The sequence below is a fragment of the Canis aureus genome, chromosome 7, assembly GCF_053574225.1.
Source record: "Canis aureus isolate CA01 chromosome 7, VMU_Caureus_v.1.0, whole genome shotgun sequence".
Taxonomy (NCBI): Eukaryota; Metazoa; Chordata; class Mammalia; order Carnivora; family Canidae; genus Canis; species Canis aureus.
Genome location: NC_135617.1, coordinates 39,435,425 through 39,462,056, shown reverse-complemented (window position 1 = coordinate 39,462,056; position 26,632 = coordinate 39,435,425). Strand labels below are relative to the sequence as shown.

At 38.6% G+C, this 26,632-nt stretch overlaps 1 protein-coding gene and 1 pseudogene across 6 annotated transcripts in view; both read left to right on the top strand.

The window, feature by feature from the left end:
- Positions 1 to 9,435: 9,435 nt before the first annotated feature.
- SMAP1 (small ArfGAP 1) overlaps positions 9,436 to 26,632 on the top strand; it is a 178,305-nt gene continuing 161,108 nt past the window's right edge. For 2 of the 6 annotated variants that reach the window (XM_077903462.1, XM_077903460.1), the window contains exon 1: positions 9,436 to 9,711. In XM_077903462.1, the coding sequence (XP_077759588.1) occupies positions 9,594 to 9,711 (118 nt within the window). In that variant the 5' untranslated portion in view covers positions 9,436 to 9,593. The remainder of the gene's footprint in view (positions 9,712 to 26,632) is intronic. The other 4 variants (XM_077903465.1, XM_077903463.1, XM_077903464.1 and 1 more) reach the window with 3 other exon arrangements.
- LOC144317874 (Y-box-binding protein 1-like) overlaps positions 12,728 to 26,632 on the top strand; it is a 35,608-nt pseudogene continuing 21,703 nt past the window's right edge.

Genomic DNA, 26,632 nt, shown 5'->3' with positions numbered 1-26,632 from the left:
TGTCTCCTCCAAGGTGTCTGCCACGGTAGCTGAGTCACAGAGTCCTGGGAGTCTGGGTGGAGTGAACCTGCACAGAGAGGAGAATAGGGAGATCACCTGAGAGGCAAAGGACAAAAGGAAAATGTTGCTTCATCACCTATTAGTCAGAGGAACTCTCAGTACAAAGTACTAAGGCAGAGATGCAGAGTCTGTGGGGAGCTGATTGGATGGGAAGTGGGGCACCAGGAAAAATAGGAAGTTTGAAGAGGGGGACAGAAATGAGACCCTGGGAAAGATTCCCTGAGCCTATGGGAGAGCATCTATCAAGGTTGCCCAGGCCCAAAGTTGGGTGGGCATAGGGATGGAGTCTCTGTACTAGTTTCTTAATGTGGAAGTGATGGTGAAGTTGTGAGATGCATGGCCCCTGACAAACAAAAACAACAAACGATGTAGTTTAGGAGAGAACACAAACAGAGAGCAGAGAACAATCTTCAGCAAGGGGCTGAGGATTCAACACTGACAGCAAGGGAAAGGAAAAATAATAGTTTACAAGGCTAAATGAGGAGAGTTCTGACACAGTTATACAGAAGTGCTAAGAGTAACATTTCTGGGAGGAAGAGGAAATCCTCAGCAGAGAATCAGGAATAATGGGAACAAATGAAACCAAATTAGGCTCAATTTCCCATTGGGACTATGTGATGAAATGTTCCCCAATATCTTTCCTCAATCTTCTTTCTGTTGAGGTACAGTTTATGTACAATAAGATGCAGAGATTCTAGGGATATAGTTCAATGAATGGTGACAGCTATATAAACCTGTGTGAGTCATCACACCAATTAAGATACCAAACATTTATATCATGCCAGAAAGTTCCCCTGTGCCTCTTTTCAGTAAATCTCCACTCTGCTCCTTCCATAGGAAATTATGGTTCTGCTTTCTACAACCATATATTAGTTTTGTCTCATCTGGAATTTCATATAAATGGTATCATGAAGTTTGTATTCTTTTGGGTCAGTCTTCTTTTACTCCACATTATATTTTTAGATTTATCCATGTTCCTTTGTATATAGTAGTTTGTTTCTTTTAATAGCTGAGTAGTATTTCATTGTATAAATACACCATTATTTATTTATCCTTTTCCTTATTGATGGATGGTTGGGTTGCTTCCAGGTTTGGGACGTCATGAATGAAGCTGTTATGAACATTTTTGTGTAAGTCCTTTTTGTGAATATATTTTTTCATTTCTTTTGGAATGGAATTGCTGGGTCATAGTAGAAACATATGTTTAACTTTATCTGACCAATAGTTTTCCAAAATGGTTATAACATTCCATACTCCCAAAAGCAATAGAGTAATATTAGGTTTACAAATTGCTACTTAATATTTGGCATTGGTATTGTCAGTCTTTTTAACTTTAGTCATTCTGGTGGATGTAAAGTGGTATCTCATTGATTTTTATTTACATTCCCCAATGATTAATGACAATGAATATCTTTTCATGTGCTTGTTGGTCATTAATGTATCTTCTTTTTGATTTGTCTCTTCAAGTCTCTTGCCATTTTTTATTATTTTTTTTTAAATAAGCTTTTTACTTTGGAGTAATTTTAGATTGACAGAATAGTTGCAGAGAGTCTTTTGCCATTTTAAATGAGTTGTCTTTTTATTTTGATTTATAGGAAATCAAGATTCAGATGCCTAACTGAGCCACCCAGGTGCCCCTTTTCTAGCTTTTTTGAGATATAATTGACATATAGCATTGTATATTTATTGCAAGTTTAAAGTGTATGATGCTTTTTCATTTACTTAATGATATCTTTTGAAAGTGGAAATTTTTAATTTTAATGAAGCCTAATTTTTAACTTTTTTTTTTTGTGGTTAGTGCATCTCATGTCCTAAGAAATCTGTCTGTCCTAAGGTAGTAAAAGTAGCATTTTAAAATAATTCATATAAACCTATGCCTATTTCCTTTCCCCTTTCTCTTAAAATGTTACTTTTAGTTAAAATTACTATGATAATATGCACTGTTTTGATAAGGTCAAGAATGAGAATGGCAGAAAATTTCACGTATAAAGTATCTCATCCCAGCAAGGTTACCAAACCTCAAAGGCCTATAAGAAAAGGAGTAAGTTCCTTCAAAGACTGGGAAAAGTAGCAAAGTTCTTTGAGAACATGCCCCCTCCACTTCCATCAAATGGCACACAGCTCATTATCAGTAATTTTGGTGCTCTACATACATCAGTTTTAGTTCCACTTTTTATATCTAACAAACAAAAGAGGACTGTGTTAGAAGACTTATTCGTGGTCAAAGAATCTAAAGGGAAACTAAAGAGGCAGGCTTCAGAAACCACAGCAGCTGAAGTAGCTGAGCAGATCAAGGGAGCAGGATCCTATAGACGAACAGATCTCAGTAGGGATGAGTGATCTCCAGCTGTGCTTGTCTTTGTGCCACTCCATTCAAGTTCAACTTTCTAGAGGAAAGTACCTGAATGGCCTGATTTGGGCACATGCCCAGGGTATCTTGGCTGACAATCTCTCCTTCAAAACTGGATTCAATAGAAGAAGGAGATAGTTCCCCAAAGGAGAATCAGGGCACTGCTACGAGAAGGGGATGGACTCTAGAAGGACAAAAGCAGTAAATGCCCACCATCCCTTAAAAAGGCAGAATGTATATCTTCCCAGTTGTGTTTGTATCTCCTGCCTTAGCAGGATGAAATTGCCTTTATTCACTTATCTTTTAATCTTCCCTCAAATAACTGGTTGAGTTATATTATATTACTGCCAAGGCCAAATTTGTAAAAGCAAAGCTCATCTCAGGTTAGTTTTGTTGCTGTTTTAAATCTTTACGTTGCATATGTATTTGTAATTACTTAGACTTTTTCTTTTTGAGTTGAGATGCAGAAACTCTGTGGATGCTAATATTAAGTGGGGGGAAAGGGATACACTAGATAAAATATAACTTGACCAAGATGGGAAGTGAGTTAGGACTAATATAAATGGAATTTTTACGCATTAGATTTCCTTTTAAAAAATCACCTAAAAAGTTGTGTTTCTTAATTTTGCTTCTAGAAATTATGTGTTTTCACAGAGAAGCTCCTATATTTAATCTTTTTTGCTTATTTATGCATTCAGCAAATATTTATTAAGGACTTGCCATATGCATTAGCAGCAGGGGCTCTGAAGCCCCCTGACGAGATCCTGAAAGAACCTGATCTATGAATATAGATGATAAACTATGATAGGAGTGAGGGATGGGGTTGACTGTTTTGTTCACTAATTTTTATCCTTAGTACCTAGCACAGTACCTGAACCATAGAAGGAACTTAAAAAATACACTGTTGAATGGATGAATAAACAAATAGAGGGAACAGCCAATTGATAGTGTTGGGAGTATGGAGGATAATGAGAAGGAAAATTTCTTAGAGTTTTTTTATTCTGCTTCAACAAAATGCTTAGAAGGATGAAAGCTAGAGTTGCCAAAGCCCAAACTTGAGGACTGGCTACTGCTCTGTTTCCATCAGGCTTCTGCCTTCAATTACAGATGGAGGCTGGTTATCTTCTCTACAACAAAGACTCCAAGAATTAGATTCTGCCTCCTTGTAATCAGGCTTTTTGTGACTGGGGACACTGTTGCCCATATGAACATCAAAAACATTTCAGCGTCTCTGTACTGGGGGTAAAAATGAGACATTTAGAATTTGAAAATTACTTTTTCCTACATTGAGCTGTGTGATGTGGTAGGTTCTTCTATACTAGATACTTGCTCAATACTGTATATTTGAAAATTACTTCTGAAGGAAGGCAGAGAAGAAGTGTGTGGAAGTCATGTATCTTCAACAAAGACCAACTTCCCACACTGAGGAGAGTCCACTGGTATCTAAGCATAGATCAAAAAAGTACCCCACACACTAGTCAGGCAGAGTTTTTAAGAACTACAAACACATTAACATTCTGTGATATAACTTTTGAAAACAAAGAAAAATAAAATCTGAGTCTTCCTTGGTTTTCCTCTTTGTATGTTGTATGGTGTATTTGCTTTTACATTTCCATGTTTGTGTATTCTCTTGCTTTAATACACTTAGTCTCTCTTTAACTCTTATCATTGTTGGTTCTAACTTGTTCTACTCAGTTTTCCATCTCAGGGGGTAGCGTGGCTTATGGAAAGAGCAGGATCTTAATGCCAAAAAGACCTAGCCTCAAATGCCAGTTATGGTATTTAATATCTAGGTAATTTTCAAAAAGTGCTTAATATCTTTGAGTCATAGTTTCTGTGCTGTTCAGAGACATTTCCATTTCTCTGTCTGGGTGCATAGTAGGATTACACTTCTGGTTCCCTTAATATTAGCACATGTCACACAGTTGCTATAGCCAATGGATTGAGAGTAGAAGTAGGCATGTGTTATTCCTGGGGAGAAGTCTGTAAAAAGGTAATTTCATTGCCTTTCCCCTGAAGCATGACATAGATTCTATCAGTCTGGTCCCTGAGTGAGGGAAACATGGAAAAGAATGCCCAACAACCCAATGGACATGTAACGTGACCAGGAAATAAATTTCTATTGTTTGAGGTCATTGAAATATGGGGGTCGTTTGTTACTCAGCATGAATTAGCGCATCCTGGCTGATATTTCCTAATATGAGTAATGACTATAAGATTTACCTCAAAGAATTGGTGTGAGGATAACTAACCCACAGTAGGGGATTAAAAAGCAGTGGCTCTTATTACTATGACCTCCCCCCACTTCTCCCAGCTGTCTGTATCTATTGTTCTTATCAGATATTTCACCTACACACTCACACATGGCTCACTCTGGTCCATTTCACTCCACCCATCATTCTCCTTCATTTCCCCATTCCCCCACTTTCCAACTTTTCTTTGTCCTCGGTGGAATACCAGCTCCAATGGGGGCAAACTGTCTACACCTGTTTATTGTTTTTCTCCAAATGGAAGCAGAATTTTAGAGTTAAAAAGGACTTCACTTCTCTAAGAATCTGGACAAACAGACTTTCAACCTCACTCTCCAGCCATTAAATGTCCATAGACATCTTGACTTCTGGACCTCATCTGTAGAAGTTACTTCTTCCCTGACAGCTAGGTACTCTATGTCCCTAAGTACTCCCCGCCCACCAGCTTTCTTTTTCTTTTTCTTTTTTTAAAGCTATTAGCATTCATTTCCTAAGGACACCAAATCACCTTTGGCTTCAAAGGAACCTGTAGTCATTTAGTGGCTCTGATCTCACCTCTCCCACACACATTTTGGACACTTACCTTACACTCTACAGTTAACTCTATCCATGCTTTCTACCCCTGTACCTATGTTTTCTTTCACCCCCTCTCCTAACCATTCTCATCACTCCCTCGACATTTTACTGAAATGCCAGATAGTTGCAGTCCCTGGGAAGTCTCATCAGATGATTCCTCTTCTCTTGTTCTTGATCTAAAGGTAAACAATGAACTGTACAGACCCATGACTGCATATGTTGTATGTGTTCTCTACAATTGAAATCATCGACTTTTCCAGACATTTGGCATTAATGTTACTCTTACTTTCAGAAAGCTCTCCTACCATGGCCTCTGGTTCTCTTCCTGGCCATACTTTACCTCTCTTTTCAATGGTTCACCTTTCTCTTTTCACTCATCATTTAGCTGGCAATCCCCAGAGTTTTGTGCTTTCAACTATTTTTTTTTTTTTGTCTACATGCTTTCTCTATAGGGGAATTTCATTGACTCTTATGGGTTGTATGACCACTTAAATGTAGATGACTTCCAAATGACTTTCATCAGCACTAACCTCTCTCTAGAGCTTTAGAAGTAGAAATGCAACATCCTATTAAACATATCGAAATAGATGTCCTATGGATACGTGAAACTTAACATGTCCTGAAGTAATTGTCTTTTCTCCTCTGGCCCCCAAACTGAACTCTCCTTGTGTTAGTGGCATCACCATTTACCTGTCTCCCCACTTAGAAACTTTGGTGTTATTCTCACCTCCTTTCTCTCCACCCCCACATACAGTCAGCTGCCAAATCTTGCTGCTTTTAATTTTAAGACGTCATTTGACTTTGTCTCTTCCAAGCTCTATGCTACTGGCTTAAAATAGGCCCTCAGCATATCTTCTTTGGACTTATTGCAACAGTTCTGTCTGTAATTTATTTCCCAGATCCCTGATAATATTTTCCCCCTCCCATATTCTCCAGCCTGCCATTATAGTTACAGAAACAAAGCTAACCAAATCTTTTCTCTGTGTAAAAGCTTCTCCTGGCTCAATATGCCCATGGGGTAAAATTCAAACTAGGTAGGCGGGCTGTAAAGTTGTTAACCTCCAGCCTTTGTTCTACCTCTCCATCTTGCTTCCTTTCCTGCCTTCATGTTCTCTATGCACATCCTAGGTTCCTCTTGCCTCATATTCTCACTACTGCCAGCACATAATCATGTTTTCAGAAGTTGATGTGTATATATATATATACAGATATATATATATACACTCACAGTTGATATACATGTATCTATACATATATATATCTCAAGATATTCTTCTTCCTCTTCATCCTTATCCCCTTGAAAAATTCCTGCATGTATTAAAATCAAGTTTAAGCATCATGCACTCTGTGAAGCCTTCCCCAATTCTTTCAGGCTATTGATGTTCTTTTCCTTTTGTTCCCAGAGCACTTTGTATCTGCTGCAGACTTTCCAGTGTGGCTTTTAATTGTTCTGTTTACATGTTTGCGTCTCACATGAGACTGTAAGCTTCTGATTGCCAGAGAACAGAATAGAAGTTGTTTAGTGAATATTGACAAATTAATGCATCGTTGTTTTCCTCCCAATATGTTTTTGGTATCAGTCTTTTGTTGTTGTTGTTTATTATTTTAAGATTTTATTTATTTACTTATCTATCTATTTACTTATTTATTTAGAGTGAGAGTTGGGGGAGGGGTAGAGGGAAAGGGAGAGAGAGAATCTCAAGCCGACTCTGCACTGAGCCTGGAGGCTGATTTGGAGCTCAATCTCAGGACACTGAGAACACTACCTGAGCAGAAATCAAGAGTCAAGATGCTTAATCCACTGAGCCACCCAGGTCCCCCTGTTTCATTCATTCTTTTACATCCTTAATAAAGTCAACTCAAACTTAGATTTTTAATAGCCTCGATGATAACCATCTAGAGAAGCCCTGTTCGGTAACATAGCCACTAGTCACATGGGGCATTTGTGTACCTGAGGTGTAGTTAGTCCAAGTTGAAGCAAGCTGTAAGGGTGGAATACACATTGGATTTTGAAGATAATAGAAAAACAGAATGTAAAATATCTCATTAATAATTTTTAATTTTAACTTAACAATTGCTCATATGCCAAATTTATAATATTTTGGATATATTGGGTTAAATAAAATATATTATTAAATTGCCTGTTTCTTTTTTCTGTTTTTAAATGTGGCTATGAGAAAATTTAAAAGTATATGTGGTGTGCATTATATTTCTATTAGACAGTGCTGTACCACTTCAATCATGTGAAACATTTCTTGGTAGTATGCCTGTCTTCTGTTTTTTCCTTAATTCTTGTAGTGGTAAGCAGAATTTCCTGGGAAGGGAAGAAACACTCAAAAGTGGTGTTTATTAGCTGGTATTTTTGGACTAGCTTTCCCAAATTTGCCTTTTTTTTTTTTTCATGCTACTATCCTATTTGGAGAATCTGCGGGTTTTTTGTTGTTGCTTTGTCAAGGCACATTGCTTTGTCTGGTTCCCCAGAACTTCTTTAATTCTGTTGTACTTCACTTAGCCTTATCTTTTACTCATCTTAAGTAGTATCCCTGTTAGCCTGTTTTCTGAGCTCCTTTGTGATTTTGTGCATGATGCTCTTGCTCACTATCTCCTTCCTTGGCCCCCATCTAAATCAAGCCAGTCTTTAAGATGTGGCTTAAAAGTTCTATGTCCCATATGGTGTTTTTTTCTGTTTATTGGAACTCACTCTGATATCCTACTAGTTATTGTCATAGCCACACAGTTTAAGCTCTAATTTGTTCAATTCAGCATTCGATTGAATTCCTCAAGCATTTTTTTTTTTTTTAAGAGAGGGAGGTGGAGGAGAGGAGAGGCAGAGAGAAAGAGAGAGAGAGAGAGAATCTTAAGCAGGCTCCATACCCAGCATGGAGCCTAAGGTAGGGCTGGATCTCACCACTCTGAGATCATGACGAGCCAAAATCAAGAGTCAGAGTTTAATTGACTTAGTCACCCAGAAGCCCCATGAATTCCACGAGCATTTTTGAGATCCTGGGCCAAGAGCAGGGATAGGTGAGCATGAGGGTCACCTTTATGCAGGACCTAAGCTAGGCATTGGCAGTACAGAAAAATTTAAGACACAGGCCCTAGCTCTTTGCCTTTCTTAGCATCTGCTCCACCACAGGCAAGGGCCATGTTTATTCTGATTACATAAGCCTCATATGAGAAATTGCTAATAAGCCATGATATGCCAAACCAGTCAAATAGCCTCACTCAGCGTTCAAATCCCATGAGTCCAGGTCGGGAACTCTGGGTTCTAATTAAAGATCTTTCCCTAGTTTTCTTTTTCATGCATTAAAGATCACTGTTCATATAGCTTTTTGTTCAAGTGACCACACCCAGGATTTGCCTTCGTGGCCACACACTCTCCTCTTTATGAAAGGCCTATGGCCAGGGGTCTTAGACTCGGGAGCTTTGGATTTGAGTCTCAGCTCCTCCACTGAGTAGCTGTGCAGCCTGGGCAAGTTACTTAACTCTGCCGTGCCTCATTTTCCACATCTGTATAATGGGAATAACATCACAGGGTTGCGATAAGGGTTAAAGGAGTTAATGGTTCTTGGCACTGAGTAACCACTCAATAAATGCCAGCTCTTAATACTTGCCACTACCAGGCTATTGCTCTCCCCCAAAATGTTAAGGGACTATCTTGACTACTTTATTCCACTTGCGTCTTCCAACTTGTAGGATAGTTCCTGTTTCAAAACTGCGGGTGAGTAAACACGGAACGAATAAACGAATGCACTCAATCACTTTATTTCTGCCATTCCCAATGTTGAGCCAGCAGGAGCAAAGGCAGGAAAGCAAGGGAAAGTCAACTCTTCGTACAGGTGCTTCGTTCGCCGGGTGTTACCCGAGGCCTTCAGGGTTAATCCCGTCTCCAAAGTGGGGAAGCCCACAGCGGGCAGAGCCGAGCAGCTTCTCGCGGAATCACCCCCGCCCCCCGCCCGCGAAAGGCCTAACGCACCGAGCGCGGCTGGCCGGCTGCCCGCGAAGGCCGGCGCATGCGCAGTGCGCCTAGCGCCCGGGTTCCTTCCTGCGGCGCCACCCGGAAGCCCCGGCTCCGTCTCCCCCTCCCCTCCCCTGCCCTCCCCTCCCCTCCCCTCCCCTCCCTCGCCGGCTCGGGCGGTGCGTGCGGGGCCGGCCCGGCGAGGAGGCGGGACACGTCGGCGCTGCCACCGCCGCCGCCGCTCCTCCTCCAGTTCCAGCCGCCGCCGCCGCCGCCGCCGCCGCCGCTTCCTGGGCTGAGTCCGCCGCGGTCCCGGCGGCTCCAGGTGTGTCCACAGCCCAGCTCCCGCCCGAGTCCGCCGCCGCCGTAGCTGCCCCGGGCTCCCCGCCCCGCTGCCGAGATGGCGACACGCTCCTGCCGGGAGAAGGCTCAGAAGCTGAACGAGCAGCACCAGCTCATCCTGTCCAAGCTGCTGAGGGAGGAGGACAACAAGTACTGCGCCGACTGCGAGGCCAAAGGTAGCGCGGACGTCGCCGCCCCTGGCCGGGGCCTCCTGCGGCCGGTGACCTTCCCGTGGCCGCGGCGCCCGGGGCCCGAGCGGACGCCGCGGCTGCGCCCGGCCGGCCCCGGCCCTGAAGGGAGGGCGGGCTCGGGCTCCAGGGGCCCCTCACCTCCACCACAGGCGGCGGCGGGGTCGGGCCCGTGGGCGCCGGCCCGGGCCTCTTCTCCTTCCGGGCCCCCGGGCAGAGCCGGTGCCGGCGTCACGATGCTCCGACCGTCCCCAGGGCCGCGGCCACAGCCGGGCCGGGAGCGCAGAGGCTGTAAGGGTCGCCCTCCTCCCGCCTCAGCTCGCAGGTACCTCCGTGGGTGGGGCCTCCCGTAGTCCCGGTCTCCGCCTCGCCCCTTCCCCGGTGACCACGGCGTCCCCCTCGGGCCCCGATGCCTCGTATCCCAGGTGGAGCCCTACCTGCCCGCCCACCTGACTGCCTTGTACCGGGCTTTTGCTGCCTTTTGACAAAGGGTATGGTGGTCCTTTTTGGTGGGTTGGAGTTTTTACCGAGCCAGACCATTGGGGAGGGGTCTTTAGTAGTAGTAGTAGTAGCAGCAGCGGTAGTAGTAGTAATATTTTATTAGTCCGGATGTTAGCCGAAATGAAGAGGAATTTCATTATAGGAGTCTCTTGGACTGTGGGCTTATGTTCCTGAAGCTTTTAATAATTAGATTGTTTCTGACCAGTTGGTTTGGGAGAACATGTGGACGTTGGCTTCTGTGGCCCCAAAGCGTTAAAGGTGCGTTTTTTTTTTTTTTAAAGATCCAGAGATGAAAAAATAATCGTAATTTTAGTTAGTTCCGTTGGAGGGCTTCTGCTTCAGCCTTTAAAATAGATACACTATTTTTAGCCTATATGTTTGGGTTTGGAGATCTGATTTATATCTAATGTCTTATAAGTAATCTCATGAGAAAAATGTTTCAGATTTTTTTTTAAAACAAACTTGCGTTTTGGGAAAAGATCTTCCTTATTTGTAAATTGGTTTGTTTATTCGGTGAAGAATAGGTAGTTTTCCCAAGCAGGAGTCGGTCTGAGAATGTCATTTAAGATTTCTGTTTTTTGACTTAGACTTTTCTTGAAGCTTTACTTTTCCTCCTCAATAGTATATAAATGAGTCACGTTTCAGTAGGCTGATAATGTTTGATTAGACTAAGCCACACAGCATCAGCAAGTCGCTTCAGTGCCATACTACTGTAACAGGTACCTGATTACTGGAAGATCATGTGGGAATACTGGAACTAGACCATTTTAAGGAGCACTTTTCAATATTATAGTAACTCGACCTGCCCAACGTTAGATATCCTGTGTAACCATTCAAGTGATGAGTTAAAAATGCCTGATTATTATGATAATATTTCTTTACCTGATACTGATTATGTGTGTGGTTTTTTTGGGGGGGGAGGGGGACACTGTTCTGTATTGAGCCTCAATTACTCATCACTGCACTAGTAAAACGCTGAAAAATGGGGCCCTCTAAAAGGCCGGAAAAGGAAATGAGCTGCATTTTGGGTAATAAGTAATATGGTTAAAAAGAGATGCTAGTATATATTAAATCTCTTAAAAATTGAATAGTAACAGTTTCAGTAAGTACTTTCATTAGTTATAGAAATAGGTGAAAAATACTTTTTGTTTGAATTTGTCCCCGAACTTTATAAAGTCAGACTTTTACTAATGCGTCCTAAAATAATTTATAGGTTTTGAAAAATCCATTATGTGCCACATGGTAGCATTTTCATTCTCATTTTTTGAAGTGAGGAGAGGAGAATCATGTACTTTTTAAGTTAGAACAAAAATTTTATTCTAGCCGGAGGAAAAGGGAGCTTTAGTTTTGTTCGCTATTTGTATTGCCACTGAGGTCCATAGAAACATACTGAATGAACGTTTTTATTTTGGTTTTGTTTGATCTTTTGTTTGTGGGTTTGTTTTTGAGAAATATAGGAAAGTGGAAGAGAGTAGTATCCAGAGTTTCAGGATGCATTGTGATGGGCATGAACTCCAGTCATGAGTTGGAAAGATCATTAGTTTTTTCCTTGTTGCTACTAAATCTCAAATAATATTAAAATGATCTTCTAAATTGTTTGACTGTTTTCTTCCAGTAAAAAAAAAAAAATCACTAAGTTTAATTAGTTTATTAGACTTACTCTCATAGTTGCAGTCTTTGAAAAATTTGACATGATTGGGGCCATTGGTAGAATTAAAATTCTGTAAAATTTTTGAGTCTTTGATACAGTCGAACCCTATTGTAGTCAAACCCTATTGTAGGGCTCTCTTAGTAGAGTTCTTTGCTTGTTAAATGAGTTTAGAGTCATTTTTATATATGCCAGGTGACCTAGTAAATGTAGTTAGTAAAATTCCAATTAAATGTATTTTCAAAAGACATGCTACAGGTCTTATTCAGCAGCTCAGCTATTATAAAGAGGTTCCATACTGTATATATGTATTAATGTTTTCTTCACTAATAAACTACATTAAGCTTTTTGTGTATTTTGAAGCTGTTTCTTAACGCAATTTTCTTTTCTTTCAGAAAATACTTCCCCCACTGCTCTTTGAGAACATGTACCAAAGACCAAAGCCTAGGGCTAAAGATTACCCTGTTCTGTTGACTTATAATAATAGTTGGCAAAGTTATATCATTTGGATTTTGACATTTTCTTACTGAGTCACCAGTGTGTGTTTTCCTGAATTGACATTATTTAGGAAGGAAGGAGAAAAGGATGGCATAGGTGCCAGTTTCCTGATCATGATCCTACACTTACCAGATCTGTTGAGCAATTGGAGAATAAGAACAGGCAGATGGAGCTGCACGTCCTCTCCCTGGCCTCATTTGTGACTCTGTGGGAGTTTTAATGCAGTTCTATTGGTTATTAGTTGGTGGCACTTTATGGAGCAGTGAGGATTTAGAGCCCCTTGCTAATCTAAAATTTAGTTTTTAGTATTTAAAGTTTCATTCATGGTTAATACTAGCTTTAATTCTCAACACGAAAATGGGTCTCTTGCCCAGTAAGTTTTGGGTAGTCAAAAACATAAGGTTTTAAATGCTTATGGGATTGTTTTGCCCCACCTGTCTTGATATTAAGAGGGCAAACTCCTTCCCCAGATCAAGCACTTATTTCTTCATTCCACAGATCTTGACTTGAGGGGACACTGCTAAGCACTATTGGATTATGGGGCTAAAAAATTAGTAAGATCTAAATGAGTTTGTTTAGTGAGTACTGCGTTTTGCAAATGTGTAATACCAAATCAATATACTAAGTATTACAACAGTGGTTGTAAGAAGTACTTCCCGCTCTACTTATTTTGGGCTGCTATCCCCATTGCATCTGACTTTTGTCTGTTTGTCTTCATAGTTCCTAGAATGCTGCCTCAAGGCCTTTGCACATATTGTTCTTTCTGCCTAGGAAGCTCTCTAACAATTTTTTGCCTGATCAGCTTTACGTACCATACAGTTTCTCCTTAAATGTCTCTTGACGGGAAAAGATTCTCCCATATTAAGTTAGGCTTCCCTTGTAATAAGACACATCCTAAATGTTTTATTACACTTACTACAGTTGTAGTTAAACATTATTTGAGTATTTATTGGGTAATCTGTTTCCCTATTTAATTATAGCTATAAGAGAGAAGAGACCTTGTTTGTCTTGTTCAGGCTTGCATCCCCAGCCCTCTTCGCAATGTGGTAGGTTAATGTAACTCTTGAATGAATGAGTGAATGAGTATACAGAGCTGACAGCAGGCAGCAGGATATGTGGAAATGGGTTCACATGGGCATGTGGAGTGACTCTATTAGGAAATATTCATGGGTGTCTTGTTTGTGCTAGGTTCTGAAAGTGGAGTGGGATTTCAGCAGATGGAGAAGGAATCAAAGGGCACAGTTAGCTGCACAGACAAGGTACAGGTGTATAAGAAAACATGACGTTTCTGTGTGGCCTTTTTTGAGTAAGCTTTCTCTAAGCATGATCAGATTTGATGGTGGCAAATGAGGAAGAATTGAATTGGTGAGAGATTCCAGGCATGTCACCTAATTATAACAGTAGTCTGAGCAAGGGTGTAAGGATCGGAACTCACCTAATGTCATTGTGTTGTAAGTCAGGGTATAGGGCAGGAAACAGAACCACTGTAGCTACTTGAAGGAATAGAGTGTTTACATTGGAAGGGCTGGAGGAGCAAAAATCAGTGAGCCACTCCTGGAGTAATGGTTTCAAGGCCATATACTAATACTAATACTAATACTAATACTAATACTAATACTAATACTAATACTAATACTAATACTGCTACCATGACTACCACTACTGCCATGGCTGCTTCTCACCCATGAGATTGGTGAACTAATGGGGGAACCAAGACTATGGTTACTGCATCCATTCGATGTCTATTAGACAATTTTGTCAATTGCCCTTACTGTAGGAAGATGGCATTTGTTAAACTTGTACCTTCCACGTACAAATAACTTACAGACCTATGTCCAATGCTTTGCTAATCAGGGGAGTCTTTTAGCTTTCTAACCTCTTCAAAACATAGAAACATGGAGAGAAGGTTGTGAGACTCAATCTGAGAGTTCACTACAAGGCGGTGAGGGTGGAGAACGTTTTCATTAAGTATTCGATATTTAAGAGTTCTTGTATAAATTTATTTTTAAAGTAATTCATCCTGGGATGCCTGGGTGGCTCAGCGGTTGAGCCTTTGGCCCAGGGTGTGATCCTGGAGTCTCGGGGTCAAGTCTCAAATCCGGCTTCCTGCATGGAGCCTGCTTCTCTCTCTGCCTGTTTCTGCCTGCTCCTTCTGTGGCTTTCATTAGTAAATAAATAAAATCTTAAAAATAAATAAAGTAATTTGTACTAAAAAGTAAAGTTCACCTTGAGAAAATGATGTTTATGATGATGTTGATGCTTGTGGGATAAATACATATAAACAAAATCTGTGATTATAATTTATCTAAAGAGACCTGCTGAGATGTGTAGGGTGGCTCAGTGGTTGAGCGACTGCCTTTGGCTCAGGGCGTGATGCCTGAGGTCCTGGGATCGAGTCCTACGTCGGGCTCCTGCTTCTCCCTCTGCCGATGTCTCTGCCTTTCTCGCTCTGCGTCTATCATGAATAAATAAATAAAATCTTAAAAAAAAAAGATTTGTAAGTTTCCCCCAAATGCTAGCCTTCAGTTTGATTGGGTCTATTGTTCTTATAATTCTGCTGATCTTGAGGTTTTCTCTGATGATTATGTGTAGAGCCCTGGTGTCAGAGCTGGAATAGAAACCACTGGTCTCTCTCTGACTCATCACTTTAATACTTAGGCTGCATGTTTTGTTCCCTTCCTTTTTTTCCTTCCCAATTATTTTTCTTAGTAATTTTTTAAAGATTAAAATACTCTTTCATTACTTGATTTCAATACAAGGTATATATAGCTCTGTACCAGATATATCAGATATATACAACCTTTATTGACATATAAGGACTTGAACCTATGCTTTCTTTAAGGCAGAGTCAAATGTTTGACATTCTAATTACATATTTTATAAACTCAAGCCTTTTCCTACTGTTGTTACTTCTATGGCTACTGCTAATAGCCTTCTCACTGGATAAAATCAACTCACTTTTCTTTCCATTTCTCAATAGAAGAGCAAAGAAACTTGGAGGCCATTTTGTTTGTTGACTGCCTTACATTCTGACCCCTGTAAAGAACTGATTTAACAGATAATATAATTATGTTGATTAAATCAGTATTTTCTGGGCACTACAAAGATTAAGAGTCACATCAGATACTGTTGTGTGTTCTAAAAAGTTTTGGGTATTGTCCACAAACTAGTTAGGGATCTCAATAGACATGAGACAATGATGCATTAAATTCTAGCCTATATGTAGACTTTATTATTTATTTATTTATTATTTTTATTATTTTTATTTTTTTATATGTAGGCTTTAGATTCATTAAAAGTTTAGTGATGAGAAAGCTCAGTGTGACTTGGAGAAAGTAGGAAGGAGAAGAAGAAGGTTAAGTTTAGAAAAACTTGAAAACTTCAAAAAAAATAATATTACATGTATATACAGAACTTATATGCTGCTTTCTTCTTGTCAGATGATGTTGTGATACTTCACATACATTCACTTACTTAATCCTCAAAACCACTTTTTGTGGTAATATTATTATTCCACCTTACAAGTGAGGAAACCGAGACATACAGAATTTAAGTAACTCCCAAGGTTATACAGCTAAGAAATGGTAGAGCCAGGAATTTCTTCAGTAACAGAAAAAAATTTTGGATGGCTACTATATTTCAGGCATTCTAGGAGCTGGGGAGGAAGCAGAGAACAGGTAGATGAGGTCCAAGCTCTAAAGAATCTACTAATCTGTTAGTTTGTTGGAAGCAGGCCTGGCTTGCAAAGTTGACCCTTGAGGAACTTGGATTTGGGGAGGATCTCGCTATCCCTAAGTGATGAGTCAGTCAGTGTGTCTTAACTGTACAGTGTGGTTTATGCCAAATGACTGCTTTCCTTCTGAGAGTCTGAAATTTCCATACATACTAGGCAAGGGTGCCTATGTGACAAGCCTCCCCACCTTGCCCCCCATAGTCTAGACATCAGGTCTCTACTGAGACTCTAATGGGCAGTATTTCACATTTGTCAAAAATCATTACTGAGCCAGTTAAGTGTGTCTGGTGCAACTTCACCAGAAGAGGACACCTGAACATTTGTGCCTGTTTTCTCTTGAACTTTGCTCCATGCACCTTTTTTCTTTGCTAATTATGCTTGGTATCCTTCTACTGTAATAAATAAATTATAATGATGAATACAACTGTATTTTGAGACTTCTGAGTTATCAAATTACCAAGCCTGATGCTGGTTTTGTGAACCTTTCAACACATTTGATAATATGTATTTTTCTCCAGTATATTGTGAGAGTATGTTGGAATATCAGTGTATCTTGGCTAGCTCTCGAACCTAACCTATCAGCAAGGGTATAGCTCAGAGAAGCTGGTATTTTTAGCATTAGTGGAAATTCTGGCCTTACTGGGATGATATGGAAGTAGGCATCTGGACTCTAGAATCAGGATTTGAATTTAGGAAATCTAGCTCCAGAATTATAAACTGCATGTTTGATGGCATGAAAGATAAAAGGCATGCTTTTGCAGTTGAAATTTTGTGATTGAAGAAACTATTGTTGGGGGCTGCCCTGGTGGCTCAGCAGTTTAGCGCCGCCTTCAGCCCAGGGTGTGAACCTGCAGACCCAGGATGGAGTCCCACGTGGGGCTCCTTACGTGGAGCCTGCTTCTCCCCCTGCCTGTGTCTCTGCCCCTCTCTCTCTGTCTCTCATGAATAAGTAAATAACGATCTTAAAAAAAAAAAAAAAAAAAAAGAAAAACTATTTTTGGGAATAGACTATCACCTTAAAGCTGACATTGTATTTCTCAGAGATGTTATTGCCAAATATGTTCCAGCATGGACAGTGTTACTGTCTTAACTTACCTCTTTGTTTTTAATAGCAGAACTACCATAACTTCGAAATACTGATGTAAAGCAGAGGTTTTTTTTTTTTTTATCATTAAACTTTATTCTACATATTGAATCTTTTGACAAATCCTTTAGAGTTGTGTGTGTGTTTTATTTTTTGGTCTTCAATATAGCTTCTTTGCTTTTTTGTTTTCTCTTTCTGCGTATCTGTTCTTTGGTGAGTTACTGATCATCTACCGTGGCTTTTTAAACCATAGGAACAACTTAGTAGAATTGAAGGACCATTGACCTTGATTAAGTTAGTAAAGGTAGGTTTGAGTCCAGCCTTTGCCTCTTGACTTATTGGTGACTGGTTGTCCCTGTCCTCAGTGAGCCTTACTGCAAAGATTTATTTCAACTCTAATGTGGTTTGTGTTCTTTTCTGTCATGTCACTTCTGTGTCAGCTGTGTCAGTATTTACTGTTATTGTTAATTTTTAAAAATTGTATTATTAAGCATTTATATTTTAGGGCGTTATTGAACTTTGGGTCATGGTTGAACCTATATACTTTTTAAAGGTTTTCACTGATGACTTAGGCTTATCTGAGCAGATTTACTTGATATTATCTTTGATTATCTCAAGCTTTATCATATATTTCACAAGAATATTCCTCATAAATTGGGGCTCCTTTTGTTTGAAACTTTTTCACTTTAATGCAAGTAAGATAAAAGGAACTACCTTCTTTAGTCATCTACTAAAGCCATATGTTAGGACTGTAGACCCATACATTTAGTCATACATAGTACCATACATCATACTATCTAGTCATACATAGAACCATATAGAAATTTTAAAAATTTCACTTAAAATAGAGCTGTGATAAGATGCTATTGGAAATATGTGCTAATTTTATGTTCGTGTACATTTTGAGTGGTAAATGTGAGGACTTTGAGGGTCTAAAGGGCAGGGAATTATAAGCCTTCTAGTAATTCTCCATTCTCTTTGCACCCTCCCTCTCCCCTCAACAATTTTTGGTCTCCCTTTCACAAGAGATCCAAGTGATTGGTTTTAGGAGTGATTGATGATAGCCTTTCAGACATCTATTACTGATCTTTTGTAAAGAGTGCATTTCAAGGACCAATGATCAGCTTGAACTTAAAAAACTTAAAAAACATAATAAAGGGGATTTTCAAATTTCTGTGGGAGGTTATATTTAGGATAGCTTTATCTTTCAATATAAGAACATTGATTAAAAATTATGATTTAGTCTAGGTTAGATTTTTTTAGTTCATATATTTCCATTTTTGAAAGTTGTTTTTGATGTAAGGTTGATGGTGCAGTGTCAAAAAACCAGAAGTATGATTTTTGAAGAGAAATGATCACTAGTATATTAATTTCCTATTGGTGCTATAATAAATTATCACAAACTTAGCGGCTTAAAACAACACAAATTACTGTTTTATAGTTCTGGAGGTTAGAATCCAAAGTAAGTCATAACTGAGCTAAAATCAAAGGTCTTCCTTCTGGAGATACTAGAGGAGAATCTGTTTCCTCAGCTTTTCTAGCTTTTAGAATTCATCTTCGATGTTTGCTTCATGTCCCCTTCCTTCATCTTCAGGTCTTTCTGCTTTTTTGTGCTTCTAGCATTATATCTTCTGTAGCTCTTTTAAGGATATTTGTGATTACATTGGGTTTACCCCAATAATCTAGGATAATACCATCTCTATGTCCATAACTTAAACACACTTGTAAGTGTCTCTTGCCATGGAAGGTCACATATTTGCAGATTAGAGAAATTGGAACACGGACATCTTTGGGGATTACTATTCTGCTTGCCACAAGTGGATTTGTGATAAAAATTATATATTGAACCTAGATTTTTATTAAAGGTACTGCTCTGGATGGCACTTAACATGGCATAGGATGGTGAAGTTAGTACATTGCAGATTAGTCTTTCTTACAGGATTTATTTAAATATTTTATTTAATTATTCATGAGAGACACAGAGAGGCAGAGACATAGGCAGAGGGAGAAGCAGGCTCCCCTGGGGAGCACGATGCAGGACTTGATCCCAGGACCCCGAGGTCACAACCTGAGCCAAAGGCAGATGCTCAGCCACTGAGCCACTCAAGTGCCCCCTTACAGAAATTATTTTAAAAATAATATGCATGCAAGAGTCATTTCACAGGCTCTTTGCATCACTTTGATTTATGTAGAAAATCTTTAGAAATTTACCAAAAAAGATATTACAATCAATAATTGAGTTTCATTAAAGTTAATATAGAAAAATTAACCATTTCTGTATACCAGCAACAAACAATTGGAAGTTGTAATGAAAATTATTTACAATAGCATAAACATATGAGAACTTGGGGATAAATTTAACAAAATACATCCAAGATTTGTATACCAAAACTTACCAAAGAGAAATTTAAAAATACATAAAGAAATGGAGAGAGATACTATGTTCATGGATTTAGAGGATGTAATTTTTTATTTTTTAGAGAGAGAGCTGGGGGGTGGAGGGGCAGAAGAGAATCCTAAGCAGTTTCCATGCCTAGCATAAAGGCAGACATGGGACTCAATTTCATGACCCTTAGATCATAACCTGAGCCAAAATCAAGAGTTTGACACTTAACCTGCAGAGCTACCCAGGCGCCTCTATCAGGTGCCATCTTTAGGTCAGTTCTCTCCAAATCAATCTGTAGACCTAACATGATCCTAGTCAGAATCCTAGAAGATAGTTTTGTTGAAACTGACAAGCTGATTCTAAAATTATAAAGAAATGCGAAGGAGCCTCCAAAAATCTAAACAATTTTGAAAAACAAAAAGAATATTGGAGTTTTTATAAAACCTGACTTCAATAGTTATTATAAAGCTATTGTAATCAAGGCAATGTGGTATTGGTGTAGGACAGAAATATCAATAGAACATAATAATCAAGAAGTAGACTCATGTCAAAGATCAGTTAATTTTTAACAGAAATGTTAAGGTAATTCAAAAAGGAAAGGATAGTCTTTTCAGTGACAACAAAAGAATGTATTATGACCATTATCTCACACCATGTACAAAAATTAGCATGAAATGGATAATAAAACTAAATTTATGAGCTAAAACTAGCTCATAGAAGCTCATTTAGCTTCTTCCAGAAGAAGACAGGAGAAAGAGAAAGCCTCTGGGTTCTTGGTTAAGCAAAGATTTCTTGGGTAAGACACAAAAGCACAATCTATAAAAATAAAAATAAGAAATAGACCTCACCGGGGACCCTGGGTGGCGCAGTGGTTTAGCGCCTGCCTTTGGCCCAGGGCGCGATCCTGGAGACCGGGGATCGAATCCCACGTCGGGCTCCCGGTGCATGGAGCCTGCTTCTCCCTCTGCCTGTGTCTCTGCCTCTCTCTCTCTCTGTGTGACTATCATAAATAAATAAAAAAAAAATTAAAAAAAAAAAAAAAAAGAAATAGACCTCACCAAAATTATAAACTTTGCTTTTCAAAAGATAATGTTAAAATGAAAAAGAAAATCATAATTGGAAAGAAAATATTATATCTGATAAGGGCTTTCTTTTAGAATATTTAAAGAAATATTATAATTTAGTGAGATAAAACTTGAATGTTCATAGCATTTTTATTCATAATTGGCGGTGGAAACCATTCAAATACCTACCAGTTAGTAAAAGAACAAACTGGTACGTCATACAATGGTATAATATTTTGCAATATGTAGGAGCAAAGTAGTGAGACAGTAACATGGATGAATCTTAAAGATGTTATGCTTAGTGAAGAGATCCATACACAAAAGACTATATGTGATTCCAGTTATGGAATTCTAGAAAGGTAAAACTTACAGGGACAGAAAATAGATGGGTGGTTGCAATGGCTTGAGGGTGAAGGTGGTTTGCTATTTTTTTAAAAGTAAAATGCTGTACCAGTATATTTTATTCATTATTGTTTTGTTCACTATTCATCCATTTGCTGTAGATTATATAGCAGTTTCTCAGTTATTTTATTTGGATCTATGCAATATATCCACTACTAAAGTTATTTTGCTTTTCCATAAAAATGAAATTAATGGTCTGAATAAGAATTTGCAAAAGCAATATTCTTCTGGTAGTGGCTTAAAAGATGATGAATTCTTGACTGGTGCCCTTTTATTGGTCAAATCTTTATTTTTTATTTTTATTTTATTTTTTTATAAATTTATTTTTTATTGGTGTTCAGTTTGCCAACATATAGAATAATACCCAATGCTCATCCCATCAAGTGCCCCCCTTAGTGCCTGTCACCCAGTCACCCCCACCTCCCCTTCCGCCACCCCTAGTTCGTATCCCGGAGTTAGGAGTCTCTCATGTTCTGTCTCCCTCCCTGATGTTTCCCACTCATTTTTTCTCCTTTCCCCTTTATTCCCTTTCACTATTTTTTATATTCCCCAAATAAATGAGACCATATAATGTTTGTCCTTCTCCGATTGACTGATTTCACTCAGCATAATACCCTCCAATTCCATCCACGTTGAAGCAAATGGTGGGTATTTGTCATTTCTAATGGCTGAGTAATATTCCATTGTATACATAAACCACATCTTCTTTATCCATTCATCTTTTGATGGACACCAAGGCTCCTTCCACAGTTTGGCTGTTGTGGACATTGCTGCTAGAAACATCGGGGTGCAGGTGTCCCGGTGTTTCATTTCATCTGTATCTTTGGGGTAAATCCCCAGCAGTGCAATTGCTGGGTCGTAGGGTAGCTCTATTTTTAACTTTGAGGAAGCTCCACACATTTTTCCAGAGTGGCTGGACCAGTTCACATTCCCACCAACAGTGTAAGAGGGTTCCCCTTTCTCCACATCCTTTCCAACATTTGTTGTTTCCTGCCTTGTTAATTTTCCGCATTCTCACTGGTGTGAGGTGGTATCTCATTGTGGTTTTGATTTGTATTTCCCTGATGGCAAGTGATGCGGAGCATTTTCTCATGTGCTGTTGGCCATGTCTATGTCTTCCTCTGTGAGATTTCTGTTCATGTCTTTTGTCCATTTCATGATTGGATTGTTTGTTTCTTTGGTGTTGAGTTTAAGAAGTTCTTTATAGATCTTGGAAACTAGCCCTTTATCTGATATGTCATTTGCAAATATCTTCTCCCATTCTGTAGGTTGTCTTTGAGTTTTGTTGACTGTATCCTTTGCTGTGCAAAAGCTTCTTATTTTGATGAAGTCCCAATAGTTCATTTTTGCTTTTGTTTCTCTTGCCTTCCTGGATGTATCTTGCAAGAAGTTACTGTGGCTAAGTTCAGAAAGGGTGTTGCCTGTGTTTTCCTCTAGGATTTTGATGGAATCTTGTCTCACATTTAGATCTTTCATCCATTTTGAGTTTATCTTTGTGTATGGTGCAAGAGAGTGGTCTAGTTTCATTCTTCTGAATGTGGATGTTTTTTGGTCAAATCTATTGGAATACTAATAAGTACTTTAGAAACTGTGAAAATTGCTGGTTTAGCTTTTTGTTTTTCTTGAGGAGTTGTGTTATTTATCTATAGCTCTGAAGTTCCTTATGGCATCTTTATAACTTAAGTTCTTCAGTGCCTTTAAAGTGCAGTATTTTCTGCTAGGCACTGTGATAATTTATAGGGAACAAATCATATACAGTCTGTAGACAAGTTTGTCATATTATTAGTTAAAAGAATGCCACATAGGTACTTTTAGCTCCAGGGAGGTGTACAACTTTTTGCCTCTATGATATTGGGATTTTTAATTCTGAGACCAGTGACTCCACCTCCTAGGACTTGGAAATCATTATTTGAGGGAAATTCAAATCAAGAAATCTCTGATTTTTTTTTAAAGATATTTATTTATTTATTTATTTATTTATTTATTTATTTATTTATTCATTTATTTATTTTAGAGAGAGTGCAAGCAGGGAGAGGTGCAAAGGGAGAGGGAGAGAGTCTCAAACAGACTCCCCACTGAGTGGGGAGCCCAATGCAGGGCTGGATCTCACAACCCTGAAATCATGATCTGAGCCAAAACCAAGAGTCACACAACTTAATTGACTGAGCGACCCAGGTGCCCCAGGATATCCTTGATTTTAATGGCTTCCTATTTAGCCAAAATGAGTTATAAATTTTTATAACTTTTTTTTATAAATGAAGCAGTGTTTTCTCAAATTTGCCTTCTATTAATAATTCTTTTGTTGTTGTTGAGTAATATAGTTTTGATCTCAAAAGAGCAGCCTTTTTCCTGAGATTAGTTTGCCCCAATCTAGGGTTCATGATAGATATAGTAAGACATATATTTGAATAGATAAGTCAGGACAAAGTTGTGAATTATATTTGATGGCAAACAGTGGAGCATGAACTTGATCCAGTAGATAATAGGATCCTTCACCGGTGCACTGTATTTTTGTGAAAAACCAAACTCTGTATACTGAGTAAAACAAAGCACAAAGATGATTTTATTATAAGGCATTTGCCCTGCAAGTCGGGAAAGCGAAGGCTATGGGAGCAATGGGTTCAGAGTTGCTAGCAGACTAAGAGATTTTTATGGATAAATACAGAAGTTACTTGGCTTTTTCAGCTGATTGGCTGCCTAGTGGTCTTCTTTCTTACTTGGATCTGGGTAGCTGAGTTGGGAATAAGGAAGTCCAGAGAATGAACAGCCTTGGTCTTTGATGATTGGCTGATGTCCTCTACTTATTTCTGAGAAGAGCTGTAAATTCCTGTAAAATTAGGATAAGTTTCCTTTATGCATTGGTATTGATTGTCTTGATTTTGTCCTTGACATAAGTGACTCCATTTTGGTTTGATTGTATACCTTCTATAGAGTATGAAATTGTATTTTACATAGGTGGTTAGATTTTAAAATCAGCATTGACTGGGCTTTAAAACCGCTTAAAGACTGTATGTATGATTTTTTTGTCTTCAACTGTGTATAATTATGAGAACAGGAATTTCATTTCTTCAAAATAATTAAGCTTCATTAGAGGAGAGAAACAAAGGAAAGTTTCTGCATTTCAGACTGTTCTATTTAAAGTTAAATGCTATCCTTAATGGTGAATGGGCTTAGGTGAATATTTTTTTTTTTTTTTTTAGGTGAATATTTTTTAGCTATTTCTCCTTGACAGCATTTTGATGTACAGTTTTCTTTTTAAATTGAGATAAAAATTAATTAATTAATTTGAGGGAGGGAGAGAGAGAGAGCGCACACATGAACATGAGGTGGAGGGGAAAGGAGCAGAAAGAAGAAGGACAAGTGGGCTCCCTGCTGAGCAGGGAGTCCCATGCAGCATTCCTTCCTAGGACCCTGAGATCACGACCTGAGCTGAAGTCAGAAGCTTAACTGACTGAGCCACTCAGGCACCTCACCCACCCCCTATATTGTGCACAGTTTTAATATTAAACTTGTATAATCTTAATAAATGTTATATTAATAGGATTGTGATGACTATTACATGATGTAATGTATGTGACACATATAAAGTTTGATAGAGTAGGAAGTCAGTAAATGTTGGATTTGAATCTTAAATCTTGCATGATTAGACCTACAAACATTTTTGTTTTCTTTTTTCCTCCAGTTACTTTATTTTATTTTTATTATTATTTTTTATAGTTTTGTGTTAAGTTTTTCATTTTAATTCCAGTATATTTAATGTACAGTGTTATATTAGTTTCAGGTGTACAGTATAGTGATTCAGTAATTCTGTACATTACTCTGCTCATCATGAGTATACTCTGTAATCCCCATCACATATTTCACCCATCTCTCCACCCACCGTCCCCTCTGGTGACCATTAGTTTGTTCTCTATAGTTAAGAGTGACTCTTAGTGTGTGTGTGTGTGTGTGTGTGTGTCTTTTTTCTTTGCTCATTTGTTTTGTTTCATAAATTACAGATGTGTGAAATCATATGGTATTTTCTTACTCTGACTTATTTCACCTAGTATTATGTTCTCTACCTCTTCCAATTACTTTTTAAGAGAATTATCCAAGGTTTCAGGTATTGGAACTCCTTCCTTCAGATTTTCCCTAAGTTTTATTGTTGTAAAATTTTTCTGAATTAACTTCTTGATGTAATTATTGTAATTATTGTAGGAAGTAAAAAAACAAAACAAAACAAAACCCTAAAGTATCCAAATATTTGTTATAGACACATTTTCTTCTTTGTAATGTGGTTTCCTTTCTATTTGCATTAAATTATTATTTTTTATAAGCAAAGGTTACTAGTCTATTCTTGCTATTACTCTTCCCATATTGTCAGATTAAAACAAATGTTTTTTCACTGTGGAAATTCTGTTCAACTATTGTACAGAAGTACTTTCCCTTCCATTGTTTATTTACTGAAAATTAGTTGTTATCTGGGCTTTGTTTTTTAGTGGAGACAATGATTTTACTTCCGTAGATAAGACAAGGCTATCAGGTGATTGCCTTCTTTTTTCTTTGCCTTTTATTTCTTGTCCCAAATTGGGGCAATTATACTTTTGACTGCTTTTTAATTTACTTGGTAAAGTATGCCCGTAAATAACAGGAAACAAAGGTTTTTACCTAAAATAAATGTCTAGCTTTCAAAAAAGTAGTTAAGGGTGCTTCCAGTTTCTACCCTGGTTTCAAGACCAGAGGGATCAAGTTGCCACTCCATCCTAACAACAAGTAAAAAGCCTTGCAAACTGAAAAATCAACATCTCTTCTTAGTTCAGAGAAATGAGGTCACAGGGCAAATTGCTGTTCCCAAAAAAAGGAGAGATCAGTGAATATAGAGAATCAGAACTCAGTCAAACTCTGTGGGAACCAGACTGGGGTAGGAAAAAACTGTAATTGACAAATTGCTAGAGGCTCACTGTGGACTAATCAGAGTCAAAAACTACAGGGGGTCATGGTTGTGGGGAAGGAACTCACTCATATTTTTGTGAGTTTTACTTCCAGGAGCTTAACACAGTGAATATGGGAGAAAAATCTAATGCTTCTGGCAGGGGAAGGAGAAAAGGAACCATTTTGAAATACACCGAGCATTCCGTTCTTAGTAAGATCTGCCCTCTGCAGAAACTATTTAATTAGAGGTGGACTGACTCGGGGGAAGGGAAATAGCTAACTCTAGCCACCTGTAGCCTTTCACAGGAAAGAAGGGAAATGCCAGTTCCAGCCTACTGTATGATAGGAGGCACAATGATATTTGTGAAACTCACAGGACAGAGGCAGAGGCTCACTGAAAGACTATGACCTAATCATAGAACTTTGGGATGCTTCCCACTACATTACTAGAACTATTTACAACAGTTACATTCATCTAATATATCATTTCTAGGGGTCTAGGAAAAATTACAAGGCATACTAGAAGGCAAAAAAAAATAGTTGAGGTTCTTAAATTTCACAGTGAAAATGTTTCAGATAACAAAACTATGGCTTTAAGCTGCCAGTTCATACCTTGTGAGATCTAAATATAATTAGAAAAACATGGAAAAAGTTTTTCATGTATTTAAGTGAATGTGTAAAA